Below are 15899 nucleotides of genomic sequence, written 5' to 3' on the forward strand. Positions count from 1 at the left end.
AGGGCTAGGAAGTTATGATAAATAGTTGGTCAATACCATCATTTGAATTTTAATATTGTAGCAAAGTGAGTTCACATTGAACTTGGACAATATATTCCTCACTAGTAGTAAAGAGCAAACAGTGTCATTGAAAGGGGCTTTATGCTGATTCATTGGCTAAGAAAATGGGAACAGTTTGAGCTCTACCATGTTGTTCCATTTTAATAAGCAGCAAGCATTTTTCATGTCCTTATTAAAGTGGCTAATGTCTTTCTCTAGTCTCATTATCACTGCCAGAGCATACTCTCTGTTGTTTCTTAACTAGGACAATTCCTTTTCATTTCAGAGAAGATCAGGAAGTCAAATCTGATTGTTCACATGTGGTTGTTAATAAAACTCCTATTGTGCTGCTCAAGGTTCCCGTGGGGACTGTACATCTATTTATTTTTTTCTTATGGTTTCCTATAATTATTGTGATTGTACTTCCACAAAGTAAATGTATCTCCACCAATTAAAGCAGTGGTGGGTTAAGAATATTTATCAGACTTGTGTGAAAGGATATTGTTCGTAGGGTTTGATCAAAGCATAGAAATTAAACTGCTGTTATCATGCATTCAACCCAAGTGTTAAATTAAAATGCTCAGCAACTTTGGAGTTTATTTAAGCTGATGTTAACTATTTCTGAAAATAAACATGATACAGGACTTGCATTCCTGATATGACTCTTTGATGTATTAAAAGTGCTGAAAACACGACTACATTAATCTTGGGGGATATAGTTTTATGGTATATGACCAACTTGATTACTGTTAATTCAGATCAATTTAAAATTTCAAAATCGTAAAATTCCAAAAACCTCACTTTAATTTATATCTTTGTATGTCATTTGCTTCACCCCTTTATTTATTTTTTTTGAAAGCTCCAGGATTAAAAAAAAAAAAAAGAATATACATGAAAACAAGCAGCTGAGGCTATCAACTAGAGAAAACACGGTCGCTTTTCCTATTTTGTTGCATAGAAATTTCATTGTATCTAGTTTGACAGTGCTTGCAGCAGAAGAGATCAGCAGTACTCCCACTCCATTAGCTGTCATTCTGATGCTAGACTTTTAGCCTGCTGTGTGCGAGATGGGACTGTCCCTACACAATCCCCATCAAAGGTAATTTTCTGTGCAATGGTGTGTGAAATTTACCTCTAATTATGATAAGGTCATTGATGGGTTACTTATGATATGCTCTCTGGAGACAACTGTGGTGAATAGCTTTCGGCAAGCTTCATCTGAAGAAATTAAATTGGTTTGACCATGACTCAATGGCAAATAAAAGTCTCTTAGAAAATTCTTCCTCAATCATGTTGAAAGTTCTAAAGAAACCCAGAGAGAGAGAGAGAGAGAGAGAGAGAGCGAGCGAGCGAGAGAGAGAGAGAGAGAGAGAGAGGGAGGGAGAGAAGTAGGAGGAGAGGGGGAAGGAGGAAGGGACAGAATGCATAGTGGTGAAGGCTATGGTTTTGGAATTAAGCAGACTTGAGTTTTAATCCAGGATTTCTGGGTGCAGAAGGCCCAATGTGACCTGGCCTATGGCTTTTATTCTTCACATTTGCTACCTGGTCTCCATCACCATTGGCTTCCTTCCTGATCCTCGATCATGCCATGGCCACTCTTGTTCTGGAGACTTTAACCACAAAGTTTCCCTTTGTAATTAGGCTGCTCTTCCTTCAGATTTTCATGTGTGTGATGCTTCCTTGTTCTACCACTTTCTAATCCGTGGAATGTATCATATCCACTATTTGAAGTATATGAATGTAGCCTCCTCCTCCTCTCTATTTAAAGCAGCCAACCCCTGTCTAATTAATCACTGTTGTGTCATCCTATTATTATTCTTGAAGTCCTAATCATAGCCTTAAATTATTTATTTACTGCTTAGTATATAATTAAGTTTAGTTAATGTACAATTAAGTTTGCATATAACCATGGAGGGATTTTTAAGAATGAAAGGTATCTTGACTAAGACACACCACAATCTTGAAACCCCACTGATATTAACCAGACGAGTTAATATGGCTGGTAAAATGGATTAAAAAGGAGATCCACATTAACAAATTAAGATGGAAAATCTTCTTGGACTTGATGAAAGCATGAAAATAGAACTAATTATCGTTTTATTAAAATAGCATTAGATGATTTCACATTTCACTATGATTATGGAAGGTCTCCACAAAGGGAGAATGTTATTCACTCTGGTTATTCACACTTATTGAGGAAAGTTTTCATATTTAATGGGGGTAAATGAAAATGAGATGAATAAATATGGTGAAAATTTTAATTTATTTAAAACTATCCGTTTTTTTGGGTCCTCCTTCCAAAGATAGCTTACTTGTAGACATAACAACAACTTTCAAATGGTTCATGTTCAGTAAATATTTGTCAACAAATGACTATGTGCTAGCTGCACTGGAAGATCCTCTTTATGTTCTAATCCTCAATACATATTGTAACAACAAGAACAAAGATAAAGTCCTTACCAGAGGGTCCAGTCATGGCCACAGTACGGCTGGACATTTCCCAGGTAGAATCCCAGAGACTGAGTGACCTCTACAAGATTGGTGAAGTCAAGACTAATGCTGTTGAAAAGAACAGATGTCATGATAATCTCATCAATAGCCCATACATCTTCTCCTTGGGAAGAATGATAGGGTTGCCACCATCTGAACTGAATTCCAAACTGTCTTGCATCATCTGGTAATTCTACGGAGATTATTCTAAAGGAGAAAAAGTAAAAAAAAAATTATGTTACTTTGACATTTTAAAATATAAATATTTGTAGCAGGATTCTTTTTTCTGCTGTATAGTACTTTTAAACAGTTTTCTTCCGCTATTACAAATATTTTTCTGAAATTTCCAACTTTCCTGCCCGACTCCAACAAAATCTTCTAAACACTTAAAACAAACAAACAAACAAAAAACCCCACCTAAACACTTTTAAAAATCTAAAAAAAAATATGACTTTTGTTTCACTCATCTGATTTCAGAAAAGCTAAATCAGTAAAACACAATTCTCAAAGTGGTAGGATTCATCTAAGTCTACTAAAGGATTTATGGCAGCTTGTTACACGCAGTAGAGTTTGGGGCTGGCTGAACCATGGCACTTCCTTATTCCCATGAATGTAGCATAGTGTGTAAGGTCACTTGCTGTGTCATGGTGGCTATGACAACAAACCTTTACCTGACAAATGGAGAGGAAAATTAAGAATAATATCTAATTTCTAGGAGCAATTATTGTACACAGCAGCAGGAACCATACATTAATTGTCACTGCAATGACATCTGCTTGAAAGCTCCATAAATCACAGTTCCATGCTGCTCACACGCATACACAAGGTGATATGTGAAGCAAATGGCAAATGGAACATTTGTCTCCCATCAATGTGCAATTAAACACCAGGAGAGGTGTCTGCAGTAAATGCACAGGGAAGAAGCTGAGTATTTTTTCAGTGAGCAAAGAAAAACTCTCAAGACAGTGACTAGTTGGATAACTTAGAAATAAATTATTAAAAAATTATAATGTCTGTGTAATTTACTACAAATTAGATTGGTTTTAATATTTGCGTTATGTTATCTTTAGTTATTGCATAAAGAAACTTTAAATCACATATTGGAAATGTAATGTTTTAAATACTAAAAGTTATTAAACGTATCTATAGTCTCTTTAAATAACTTGTACATGGAAATATGGGTAGAATAACATGACTATCATCATTGATTATATAAACTACTAGTAAAAAACTGGTAGGACTTTTTGCAATATTAGAAAACATACTTTCTAAATAATGAAACATCAATATTCAAATACAGGAATACAAATTAAAAAACAGTTCTCAGGCTTACACACATAGCTATAATATTTTTATGGTTTTTAAATAATTTACACAGTCTGCTGAGTAATTTTCACCTTAATTTTTCTAAATATACATTTGCTTATTAAATAAGTATATTATTAATATTAATATATAAAAACCATGAAAAATAAACCAAAACTATATTTAGACTGGCTCAACAGTGAAAATATGAATTGAATAATTTAATTTGATTAGCAATTATTAAAAATTACAATTTTCCGCCGGGACCGGTTTGGCTCAGTGGATAGAGCGTCAGCTTGGGGACTGAAGGGCCCCGGGATCGATTCCGGTCAAGGGCATGTACCTTGGTTGCGGGCATATCCCCAGTAAGGGGTGTGCAAGAGGCAGCTGATCGATGACTCTCTCTCATTGATGTTTCGAACTCTCTATCTCTCTCCCTTCCACTCTGTACAAAAATCAATAAAATATATATTTTTAAAAAATTACAATTTTCCTTTGTACTAAAGGAAATTAAAATACTTTTAATTTTAATTTTAAAAACAATTGCTATTTTTTTCTGATGAAAATAAATATAATTTTAAAAAATAACAACTGAAAAGTAGAATTTCTCAGGAAACCTTATAGGAAAATAAAATGCACATTTATGTACAAGAGGCCTGATGCATGAATTCATGCACGGGTGTGGTTCCTCGGCCTGGCTGGCGATTGGGGCCAACTGGGGCCATCTCTCCCAATCCCAATAATGGCCATGGGAGGTTGGCTGGCCAGAAGGAGAGGCCGTGAGAGGTTGGGCGGCTACAGAATTTTGGCTGTGGGAGTGCAGTGACCACCAAGGAGCAACTCCTGTGTTGAGTGTCTGCCCCCTGGTGCACAGTGCGCATTATAGCGAATAGTCAATGGTCATTCTGGTGGTTCGGTCATAATGGTTGCTTAGGCTTTTATACACACACACACACACACACACACACACACACACACACACACACACTAGTGGTCCGGTAGATGAAATTTGTGCATGGGGGGAGGGGATCCCTCTTGCAATCCAGGACCACTGGCTCCTAACTGCTGATCTGCCTCCCTGCCGGATCATCCCTAACCACTCTGACTGCCGGCCTGATCTTCCCCAACTGCTTCCCCCTGCCCCCCCAATCTGGCCTACTTGCCCCCAACTTCCCTCCTGCCAGCCTGTGCGCCCCCAACTTCCCCCTGCCAGCCTGCTCTTCCCCAACTGCCCCCCCTGCTGACCTGAGCCCCCCTGCCAGCCTGATCTCCCCAAATTGCACCCTTATCTAACTTGCTTGCCCCAACTGCCCCCTCCTCACTGGCCTGCTCGCTCCCAATTGCCCCCCTGCCAGCCTGCTCGTCCCAACTGCCCCCCCCTTCCCCCCGCTGACCTGCTTGCCTCCAACAGTGCTCCCCTGCAGGCCTAATTGCCCCCAACTGCCCCCACCCCCCGCCACCCTGCTTGCCTCCAACAGCACCCCCCCCTACCAGCCTGATCACCCCTAACCACCTCTGCCTCAATCCTACCACCATGTCTTTGTCTGGAAGGATGTCCAGAAAGTCTCCTGGTCTAATTAGCATATTGCTATTTAATTAGTATATATAGTAGATATGATAATGTAATTGAAATGACCAATATTTTCTCTGGCAGAGATATTAAGCCTGTGGTCTATATCCAGACTCTCGGGGAGGTACTAAACTTCTATGTGCCTCAGCATCTTCAGCTATGAAGCTGGGATAGCATCCTCATGGCAGAGTCAGTGTTTCACTATTGTGTCCCAGCACTTAGAACAGTACTTGGCATAAGGATTTAAATCCTTACTGTGAGAATGAACTATATTATCAGCATACCCTAACAGAGATTTGAATACAGAGGCGGCTTTTAAGTAACAATGCCGGGATCGAGGCTGGGGCAGCCTGGCTCTAGAGCCTGTGCTCTCAACCTTTACCTCATGTGTTGGGGTAGGGTGGCAGATTGCTTTCACCACTCTATGCATATTACAGGGGCTGGTTAGAATAGCTATGGAACCATTTGATTGGAAAATTCCTAAAAGAGAGTCTAGGACTTAGGTTAACTTAACCTAACCAGGACTTAGGTTAAGTTTCTGTATCAATCTTCCTTTTTAAAGTAGATACTAAGTTTATATCCTATATAATAAAGAGGTAATATGCCAATTGACCATCACTCCAACACAGAGGATAGCCATCCCTATGTGGACACAAGATGGCCACCACAAGATGGCTGGTAGGGGAGGGAAGTTGTGGCCATCTTGTGTCCACCTGGGGACGGCTAGCAGGGGAAGGCAGTTGGGAGGGACCAGACCTGCAAGGGAGGGCAGTTGGGGGAATCAGGCCTGCAGGGGAGAGAAGTTGGGGGTGACCAGGCCAGCAGGAGAGGGAAGTTAGGGGTGACCAGGCCTGTAGGGGAGGGCAGTGGAGGCAATCAGGCCAGTAGGGGAGGGCAGTTGGGAGGAACCAGGCCTGCAAGGGAGGGCAGTTGGGAGTGACCAGTCCAGCAGGGAGGGCAGTTAGGGGGAATCAGGCCTGCAGGGGAGGGCAGGTAGGGGCAATCATGCCAGCAGGAGAACAGTTAGGCATCGATCAGGCTGGCAGGGGAGTGAGTAGGGGGTGATCAGGCTGTCAGGCAGAAGCAGTTAGAGGCAATTAGGCAGGTTGGGAGCTAGCAGTTTTGGATTGTGAGAGGGATGTCTAGCGTTTCTTTTATTTACTGAATGAATCACAGGAAAGCAAACTATTAGAAATTGGCTAGGAGTAGTAATCGTTAGCCAATTAACATATCTAATTTATGGATCATACTTCATTTTCGAACAGCCATGACAGAATGGAACAATATGGAATTCAGAGCAATTACAGGCAGCACATTATGCTGAAGAAAATACAGCAATGGCTAATGGCATCAAGATATATTTAACTTTCCTGTGAAGAATTTACGTGGCATGTATTCCTTATCACATAAGATATAATTTAGCATTTAGAATATATCAAATTCCATTTCTGTCAATCACCTTTTATTAATATTTGTAAGAGAGAGGGGGATGGAAAAAGAGTCTCAGACAGGGGTATATATATAGAATATGAAAGTATTCTCCCCTCTTTTTGAAAGAAAATCTCCACTCTGATCTTAATCTTTCAAGCAATGCACATACCAAATGCTGAAGAGCCACCTTGGTCCTGCTTAGAAGAAAAATGCTGCTGTCAAATGGCAGGCAAGATTAAATGCACCTTTGCAATAGCACATTAAATGTGTAATTATTTTTCGTATCAACAAAGATTAATTTAATTTCATGATATAGATTGATTACTGAATTTTGGAGCTGTCCATCCTTGTTAGAAAAAAAATTGTGCTTTAGGCCACGTTAACTTAGGGTGATGACCTTTTCTTCATGTTTTCATCATTATTATCATCACCTTGATTTTAAATTTTCTTTTAATGTTCACTGTGGAGAACCTATGAGATGTTTTTTTAGTATTCATATGTGTCTACTGAGTGGGAAAGTTGAGTTTAGCCTTATATTTACCTTTAAAGGAAAATATCCAATACATCTGGTATATTCTTAAATTTTGATATAATGTTTATAATTCATAATAGTTGTTAACTATAACCTCTGTCACATGCTACTTTATTTTCCATGAAAATAAAAGTTCTCGTCAATTAGTAAATCTTTAATTCTGGAAACAGCGATATGAAAAATGGTTTGCCTGACCAGCATGGCTCAGTGGTTGAGTGTCGACCTATGAACCTGGAGTTACTATTTGATTCCTGGTCAGGACACATACCCAGGTTGTGGGCTTGATCCCCCAATGGGGGCATGCAGGAAGCAGCTGATCAATGATTCTCATTATTGATGTTTCTCTATCCCTCTTCCTATCCCTTCCTCTCTAAAATCAATAAAAAATATTTTTTAAAAATGCTCAAGTATGTCAACTCTGTCATCTGTGCTCCCACCTGTCGCCATGGTGCCCACACAAACCTCAGTGCCCAGAGCCTCAGTCTTTTCACATCTCCCCATGATCCGCATGGACTTCTAGGATTGAGTTCTTTATATCTGACGGAATGTAAGCCACAGTGTAAACCTCTTGCAATGGTATTTTCACTTTCTCACTCTACATTTTTCCTGATATTTTAAAGGTATTTCAGTGAGCAGATTAATAAATGCTCTGAAAGGGATGAAGATGATTTGGACATCTCTAAAATTGTACCACTTATAGTGATTACTACTCAGCTTTAAGTGAAACTTAAGTCTCACAACTGTGACTATAGATTGTGAAGTACATAAGCTAAAGAAAAATAGAAGGAGCACGAAGAAGGGACTTAGTGATATCCTCACACTCTACCTTGCTGGGACTCTATACATGCTAGAAAAATTTATTTATATTCATCTCTTAATTATAGTACAAATTTATTGTTCATATTTTATGAGTTATTATTTCATATGATTTATTATAAGATATTGTAATACTGTATCACTATCAAATATTCATTAATAGTATTTATAATTCAGTATTATATTAAAATCATATTTAATAGTTTGCACTATCGTTAAATGAGAAAAATAATATTAAGCACTTTTCTCTTTCCCAGGCATCAAATTATTTCTCTTATAAGCACATTTCCAAATATGAGAATAAATTTCTCCAAATTTATTGGGTTATAAGAATGTGGCATACTAATTTTTCATTTTAAGATTCATCAATCTTTGTCCTCACCATCTTTTAAAAAAAAAATTTTATTGATTTTTTACAGAGAGGAAGGGAGAAGGATAGAGAGCTAGAAACATTGATGAGAGAGAAACATCGACCAGTTGCCTCCTGCACACCCCCTACTGGGGATGTGCCCACAACCAAGGTACATGCCCTTGACCGGAATCGAACCTGTGACCTTTCAGTCCTCAGGCCAATGCTCTATTCACTGAGCCAAACCAGTTTCGGCTGTTCTCACCACCTTGCAGTGAAAAAATATCTGGAATCTTACACCATTTGAATGAAGATTTCCTCAGGAAAGAGTTATTACTCTAACCATTTTTTCCCAAATGATTTGCAACATACCTGGGCTCATGATAGTTCAGATATGAGTAGTGCTCCAAGAGTTTCCAAGTTATCCCATTATCATAAGAATAATGCAATAAAACTCCTTCTCCGGGCTGGTCAGGGGCTTTGCATGTGCTCAGAACAGACTTGCTCCCCAGCCTCAATGTGAACTGAAGAAACCTAGACATGAATTGTCTATAATTAGTGTGCGTACAAACATTTTTAATCATAATGCTCATCTTGGTTTTTAAAGAACTTCAAACAAATTTAAATGAACTACCCCAAAGCTGTAGATTTCCACTCATCCCTCTTTTATAAAATGTAATTTCACTGTGAGATGTATGAATATGTGTAGAAGATAAGGTCAACGCACCTGCTTTATATACAGATACATACGTACAAATATAACTGTATATTTATACATATATGTATCCTATGACTTGTGTATGTACACTTAAAATGCCAATCATTCCTTTACTGCATTATTTATTAAGCACTGGGGGAAGGGACAATGTAAATCTAATCAGCCTCTGCAAGCTGTCAAATAAATAAAACTACATAAATAATTAACTAGTCCTTGGCTTGAGAACACAGTTTTGATGCCAACATTTCATATTTTTAAAACTCTAGGCAGCCATTAGTATCTTAAAGTCATCAGTGAGCTTTTTAGTTTATTTAAAACTAGGGCAAATTAACCCTATATGAATTCCCTCTCATCCTGTTTTAAATGAGAATATGTATATATCAGCAAAAATAAATACATAAATAATAGAAAATTAATAGGTCTAAATTCAAACATTATTATCTGGTTTCAGCATGTATTCCACCCTGCCTTCACTCACCTGGATTGTGAGCTGTCAAGGAAAGATGTAATGAGCTGACGCCTCCCATCTTTGTTGAAAACCAGGGCCTTGCCACTGGCCAGGACACCACAGCCAAAGCTGACTTCAGCACCACGGATAGAGTAAAAGTTATGGTATGAGGAGAGCCGGGAACTGCCAAAGCTTTCAGAAATAAACATTGGGAATGTCTGGGATGCCATCTCGCAAGCTGGGCCAGAAAATCCAGGGTCACACCTGAAAGAGAGCCCATGAAGTGAAATCTTAAACTGTTGGTCCTTTCAGAGTTTCCTGAATCTGCCCTGGGGAGGAGGAAGTCCAGAGGCCAGAATTTGATTGAGTGCTAGGCAAGGCTCATTAGTCTTTGGAGAATTCCGAATCAGAAGACATGGTAAGGGCAGACTATGAATATTACAGAAGAACACACACTTTGCATAGCTCTGCTGTAAAAAGCTTGTAATTTAAAACAATAACTCAGCACTTACTTTCAACCAATGCCAGCAATTTATCTTCAAATAGATCTATGTTTTTGCACATCTACAGTTTAAAATCTTTGTCAAAGGTATATACTTTTATCTGTAATTACGTTCACGTGTAAAAGAAACAACATAAACAAAATGCTTCTATAAGATATCTAGAATAAATTTCCTTTAAGAACAAGTATAAACATATGTGTTATATTTGTGACTGGAATTATTTGAAAAAGACTGGAAATAAATGTATCCTTAACTATTTCAAACTGAGATTGGCATTTTAAAGGAAATGCTTACACCCTTGACCTAGATATATGTCCTTTGTAAAACTGTGTTGCCTCTCAGTGGATTCCAAAATTAGTAGTGCTTCAAGGAAAAGAGAAAAACAACAACAACAACAACTACCTGCCTGCTGCCATGTAAGAATACACTGCTTATGTTAGCTGACTAGAATATGTATAAAACTCCTTGAGCTTTTTATTAGTGGAAAAAAAACTCATCCCAGAAGACTCAACAATTGAATTCAGAACCTCCTTCTATTTAAAGAAATTTACTTATCAGGAATTAGTTTCAAATCCTCTATTTTTATTTATTATTCCTTTCTTACTATATTGACTATGTAGCCAGCTCATTACAAAATTAAATTGCTGTTTTTTTGGGTGGCATGGGGGTTCTCATGAAAGCATTCAAAACTTCCTAGAGTCTGAAACAAGACTTTTATAAAGCAAGTGTACCAATGAAGTGATATTATGATATAACTCAGAAGGCTATTTGCTTGTTACCACTGGCTCTGAAACTGGGATCCATGCTGGCCTCAGAGAGGCCCAAGGAATGTATGAACATGCTGAAATCAAATGCCAACTTTTATGTGCATTCGATATTCAGAGGGAGAAAGTTTATCGCAACCATCATATTATCAAAAAAGCTGGGCCCTAAAATGCCAAGAACTACCATAAATTGAAGTCTGAGGATTGTCTTGGCATGAGAGATGGGAGCGGGAAAGAAAAACAATATTTTGCAGAGCATGTAAATGAGCCTCACACAGTTTGCTTCTTACACATGTTACCTCATTGACTTAGTCAGACTCTGAACAGCCAAGTAGCTTCTAAGAAGGACTTACCACTTACCTAAAGAGGACACATTTTAACACTGGAAACTGAATATGGCCACAAAATGGAATCAGTGTCCCCAACAAGACTATTGCCAGAGAGTATTTCAGGACAAATTCACCTTTGTGTATCTTAAATGTGTCTTCTTAGGACCAGTTACTGGGAGAAATTGGTGAGCATTTAGAAATGACTTACAGTGGAGTCAGTTCCAATATTCTGGTTTTGAAAGTATACTTTTAGTCAAAAGTTACACAATTGGGATAGAATGCTAATTAGGATTCCACTCAGATATTTAAACACCTCCGTAGCCTCTGTTTTGCAGCAAAACAGTATGGTAGCACACACAGGTTCCAGGAGTGACCTGAGGCTCTCCTGACTCTAAAGATGCCCCTACTATCTACCCACCCTCAAATGCAACATTCCCTGGTAAGATACATGGCTGACATGTGTGTAGAAAGGTTTCTAAGCTCTCTGCCCTTCTCATTAGCATCTTTCACATCTCTCACAGGGGTGGGCTTATCAGGATAGTGAGTTGTCAGTTTAGATTCACAGGCAAGAAAGTGTTAGGGAACAAGAGAGATGGAATCCTGGTAGCAAATAATGGTAGTGATGAGAGGAGCAATCTGGGGAGACACAAAGCTGCAGAGACCCCAAATTCAAGGATAAGTTTAAAGGAAATTAGTGATAGTGAATATAAATTCACTTAAAATATATTTTTATTGATTTCAGAGAGGAAGGGAGAGGGAGAGAGAGATAGAAACATCAATGATGAGCAAGAATCATTGATTGACTGCCTTCTGCATGCCCCACACTGCATGTGGCCCTAAGAATCGAACCATGACCTCGACACTCAACCACTGAGCTATGCTGGCTGGATGAATATGAATTTCTTTTCCCTGCAATTTTGTTCAAACTTGACAAGGCACATATTGCTGGAAAAGGAGGTAGTGGTCAAACCTAGAGCTCAGCCACAAATGCACAAAGCCAATGAATATTACATAAAACATTGTCAGAAATGCAAACCCCCCACCCAAGGTTCCAACTCATGAAAATATTCTGTAAAACTTCAGGAGGTGAAGGCTATGATTATTCGATATAATGTAGAGTGTCAAAAGAGAATAATACCCAAAGACATAAAATAGCCATTCAGATTTCTGTTTGCATCCATCATAGGTAATACAGATGGTTGCTGTAATAAAACTATTGAATGCTAACAAGGATATTGTACACAATAAATGAAGTATGACACATTACTATTGTAGTTATAGATAGGTTTTTTTTAAAATAGCACTTTCTATTTTCATTAATAAAAGCAGCTGCCCTTTTAGGCAATTTGTTTTCAAAATTTCTCAGTACAATGTCAGGAATTACTAAAGTGTCTGGCCTCCTTGTGTTAATTTTATTTAAAATTCCTTAAACCAGAGGATGGCCTGGTTATGGAAAATGAATAAAGGTAAAAACTTGAAAAAAATACCAGTCAGTGACTCATAGATCTAATGAGTTAGTGTTTCTGAGTGGGAGTTGGTGGTTATATAAAAAAGCAAAGAGATGCAAATTATGTTTTGAAATATGAATAGAAATTTTGAAATTCTTCCCTACTTTATAAAACATTTCCATTGTGCAGAGTGAGTTCTCTGTTAATTAAATTCATCGAAATATAATTAAAAAGTTAACCTGATACTCTATACTCTAATATCAGTACTGGCAAGTGTTTTACCTCAGACATATAATTCACAAAAAATAGGTCCAAAGGTCTTTTATGAGTGTGCTAGTAATGAAGTAATTGGCTAATTAATTAATTACTCTTTGGAGGACAAGAAAAACACACACACTAGAATTGTCTGTGGTTTCAGGGATTTCTAGGATATCTTACAACTAAATATTAACATGGGAATATCCAGTAGTACCTGGATATCACATTTTTATGTATAATTTCACAATAATATTCAACATTATGTACTTTACATATATATCATTTTAAAGACCCAAATGATTTTCAAAAGGAAGCAAAATTGCAAAGTTATATTTAAAGATGAATTTTCTTATCAAATCTGCTAAATTTGGCTCACTCAGTTTCCTTTAGCATTAGGTCTATGGGTCAGGATAGATTTTCATAATTCATTTTACAAAGTGTGCTAGGAATTAAAATATGACTCATGAACACTAGAACAAGTCTATGGAAAAATAACATATTAAAGAACATAACTAAATACAGCAAAGGCAGTCATCAAGCTACAAGGAATTCAAATTTGTTCACGAATTTACACGAGCTATGCTAAATTTGTTCACATTTTAGTTTAATAGAAATTAATTTATTCATTAATGTCAATTTACAAAATACACTTAATATTGTATTATGCTTAAATTCCACTTGGAGTACCCTACTTTTGGACAAGACCTCAAAACCCTGAAAAAATATTAGCTTACAATGACTTGTAGCTTAAACATATAAAGTATATACCAAAAGAAAGAGAAGTGTAAGTAGAATTCTAAAAGGCTCACCTGCAGCCATGCCGAGTGCACTGTCCTCTGCCAGAACAGAATTTGAGACACGACGGGCCTATGTAAACTGCAGGGCAAGAGACAGCATGTGAAAAATGGCATAAAAATGGGAAAAACCAAGAATACCCCAGGCATTTAATACACTTTTGTGAAGCCATGCCATGACATCTAGCCCACAGCATGCACGTTGTGCACAGGAAACTAATGTGACATATGGAGAGCTGTGTGACAAGGTAAGTGCTTAGTTATAAACCTGCCAGAACTGTCTCAACTTGATTCTTTCAAGATTTTAATGTCTCATAGCAAAGACAGTAGGGACATGTGATTTGGGTTCCTTAACAGAGTCTCCTGAGCTAAAATGATTTCAGGCAGAATATTAATGCTTTTGCCTTGAACTTTCTACATAGCTTAATTTATTTAGATAGAAATAAAGAATTTACAAAGGGTCAGTTAAATATAGCATTAAGTGGAGAGGGTATAATTTAATTTAAAAACTATGATTTCCATTCTTACCAGGTAATATCTATAACACTGAAGATGAGTGTTACATATATTTTGAAGTATTAATTATCCTTCCTCAAATGGGGAATTAAAATCTGTGGTTGAGCATAAAACCTTTTCTCTATAATGCAGATCTATTTCTAAATGGTGGGCTTGACTGATAATGATATTATGAATTCTAATACCTGAAATTCTAATATTTGGAATGCTGAGTGATAGGGCTCCTCACTGTTGAATGGTAAGTTCTGAGATACTCAGACTCAAATATATTTAAGATATTAAGCTGTTTGATAATCAGTATAATCAAGTCACACCAAATAGTATAAAAGTGGAACAAAACCAATGAGGAATTAGAGAAGCAATGGTTATTGAGACATCACATATTCAATTTCAGGCATAAAGAAATTTACCCTTCATGGCCATCTTCTTTTCTATCTTGTAACCATGTCAAAATTAAAATGATTTTGCTTTGAAATAAATTTTCCTGTGGCCTGCATTCCTATAAGCACTTATTCTCTGGAGCCATTTAACAGGTACTGTAATTCAAATGTAATGCAAAGCAGCCCAGGAAAAACTCTTGCTGAAGGAATCTGATGGTTGAAGAAGAGGTCAATAGCAGGCTGAGTGGTTGAAACTATTGATTTTAAGTGTCAAATAACTCTGGATTCATATTCAGTTTCACCTGGGAAACATTGGATAAGTAATTTATCCATTTAAGTCTCAGTGTTCCTATTCTTTGTCCCTAGTGGAAAGAATGAATGAGATGCTGCATGCTTAGCATGCTGTCTGACACCATAGGGTTATGGTCGTCACCACCATATTGGGGACAAATGTCCTTCCCGCTCCATCTGCTTGATGAGCTTCACTGGACGCTGAGTGCTGAGGAATCAGAAAGGAGTCTCACTTTTCTTTAGCCTGGAAAAGCTTATGACTATCTTCCCAGCAGTAGGATTTGGTCTTAAGTCCTGTTAAATGGTTCACTGCATTTTGCAGGTTCACTCCCAAGAATGCCTTATATTATACCCATGTCTTCATTCCAAAAGCTCCCATCATAAAAACAACAACAGCTAACAACAATAAAACAAGACTTTCCCAGTCAATAAAAAAAATTAAATTACAATTAAGAATTCTGCTAAAGATGGAGTGAAGTCATTAGGAATTGCAGTATGAATAAGCTGTCAGGCTTCTTTTTCTTAAGAGTGTGGAAAGGACAGATTCGTTTTCTTCACTACTACCACTAATGTAAGCAAATTGGGAAAATTTAAAAAGTGACAACTAAGACTTGCTCTAGGATTTTCATTTCGTTAAGAATTTCAGGATTTCTAAAATACTTTAAAAAAAAATTCACTAGTGGAAGCTAATTCGCCATGTAGAAAAAGCATACCTAACAGAAGTAGGAGATTGACCTGTTTTTTCTTCACATAATTTTGGAATTCCACATTGAAATGGAAGAGACTCCTTTGGCAGGATGTCTCTCCGAAGGAGTGAGTGTGTGTCCTCTTCTTGGCTTCTTAGGTCCTGTTTTTGTGTGAAAGCCTTACTCATAAGAGAGCAGAATTGAAGAGATTCTGCCCCAAGTTTTGCATTTG

At 37.5% G+C, this 15899-nt stretch overlaps 1 protein-coding gene across 3 annotated transcripts in view; it reads right to left on the reverse strand.

Moving 5' to 3' along the window:
* Positions 1-15899, reverse strand: part of RELN (reelin) — a 372425-nt gene that overhangs the window by 127765 nt on the left and 228761 nt on the right. For all 3 annotated transcript variants that reach the window (XM_036429656.2, XM_036429655.2, XM_036429657.2), the window contains exons 17-20: positions 13810-13876; positions 9729-9962; positions 8905-9066; positions 2500-2736 (exon numbers count right to left, since the gene is read on the reverse strand). In XM_036429656.2, the coding sequence (XP_036285549.1) occupies positions 2500-2736; positions 8905-9066; positions 9729-9962; positions 13810-13876 (700 nt within the window). The remainder of the gene's footprint in view (positions 1-2499; positions 2737-8904; positions 9067-9728; positions 9963-13809; positions 13877-15899) is intronic.

This window comes from Pipistrellus kuhlii, unplaced genomic scaffold, assembly GCF_014108245.1.
Source record: "Pipistrellus kuhlii isolate mPipKuh1 unplaced genomic scaffold, mPipKuh1.p scaffold_m20_p_10, whole genome shotgun sequence".
Lineage (NCBI taxonomy): Eukaryota > Metazoa > Chordata > Mammalia > Chiroptera > Vespertilionidae > Pipistrellus > Pipistrellus kuhlii.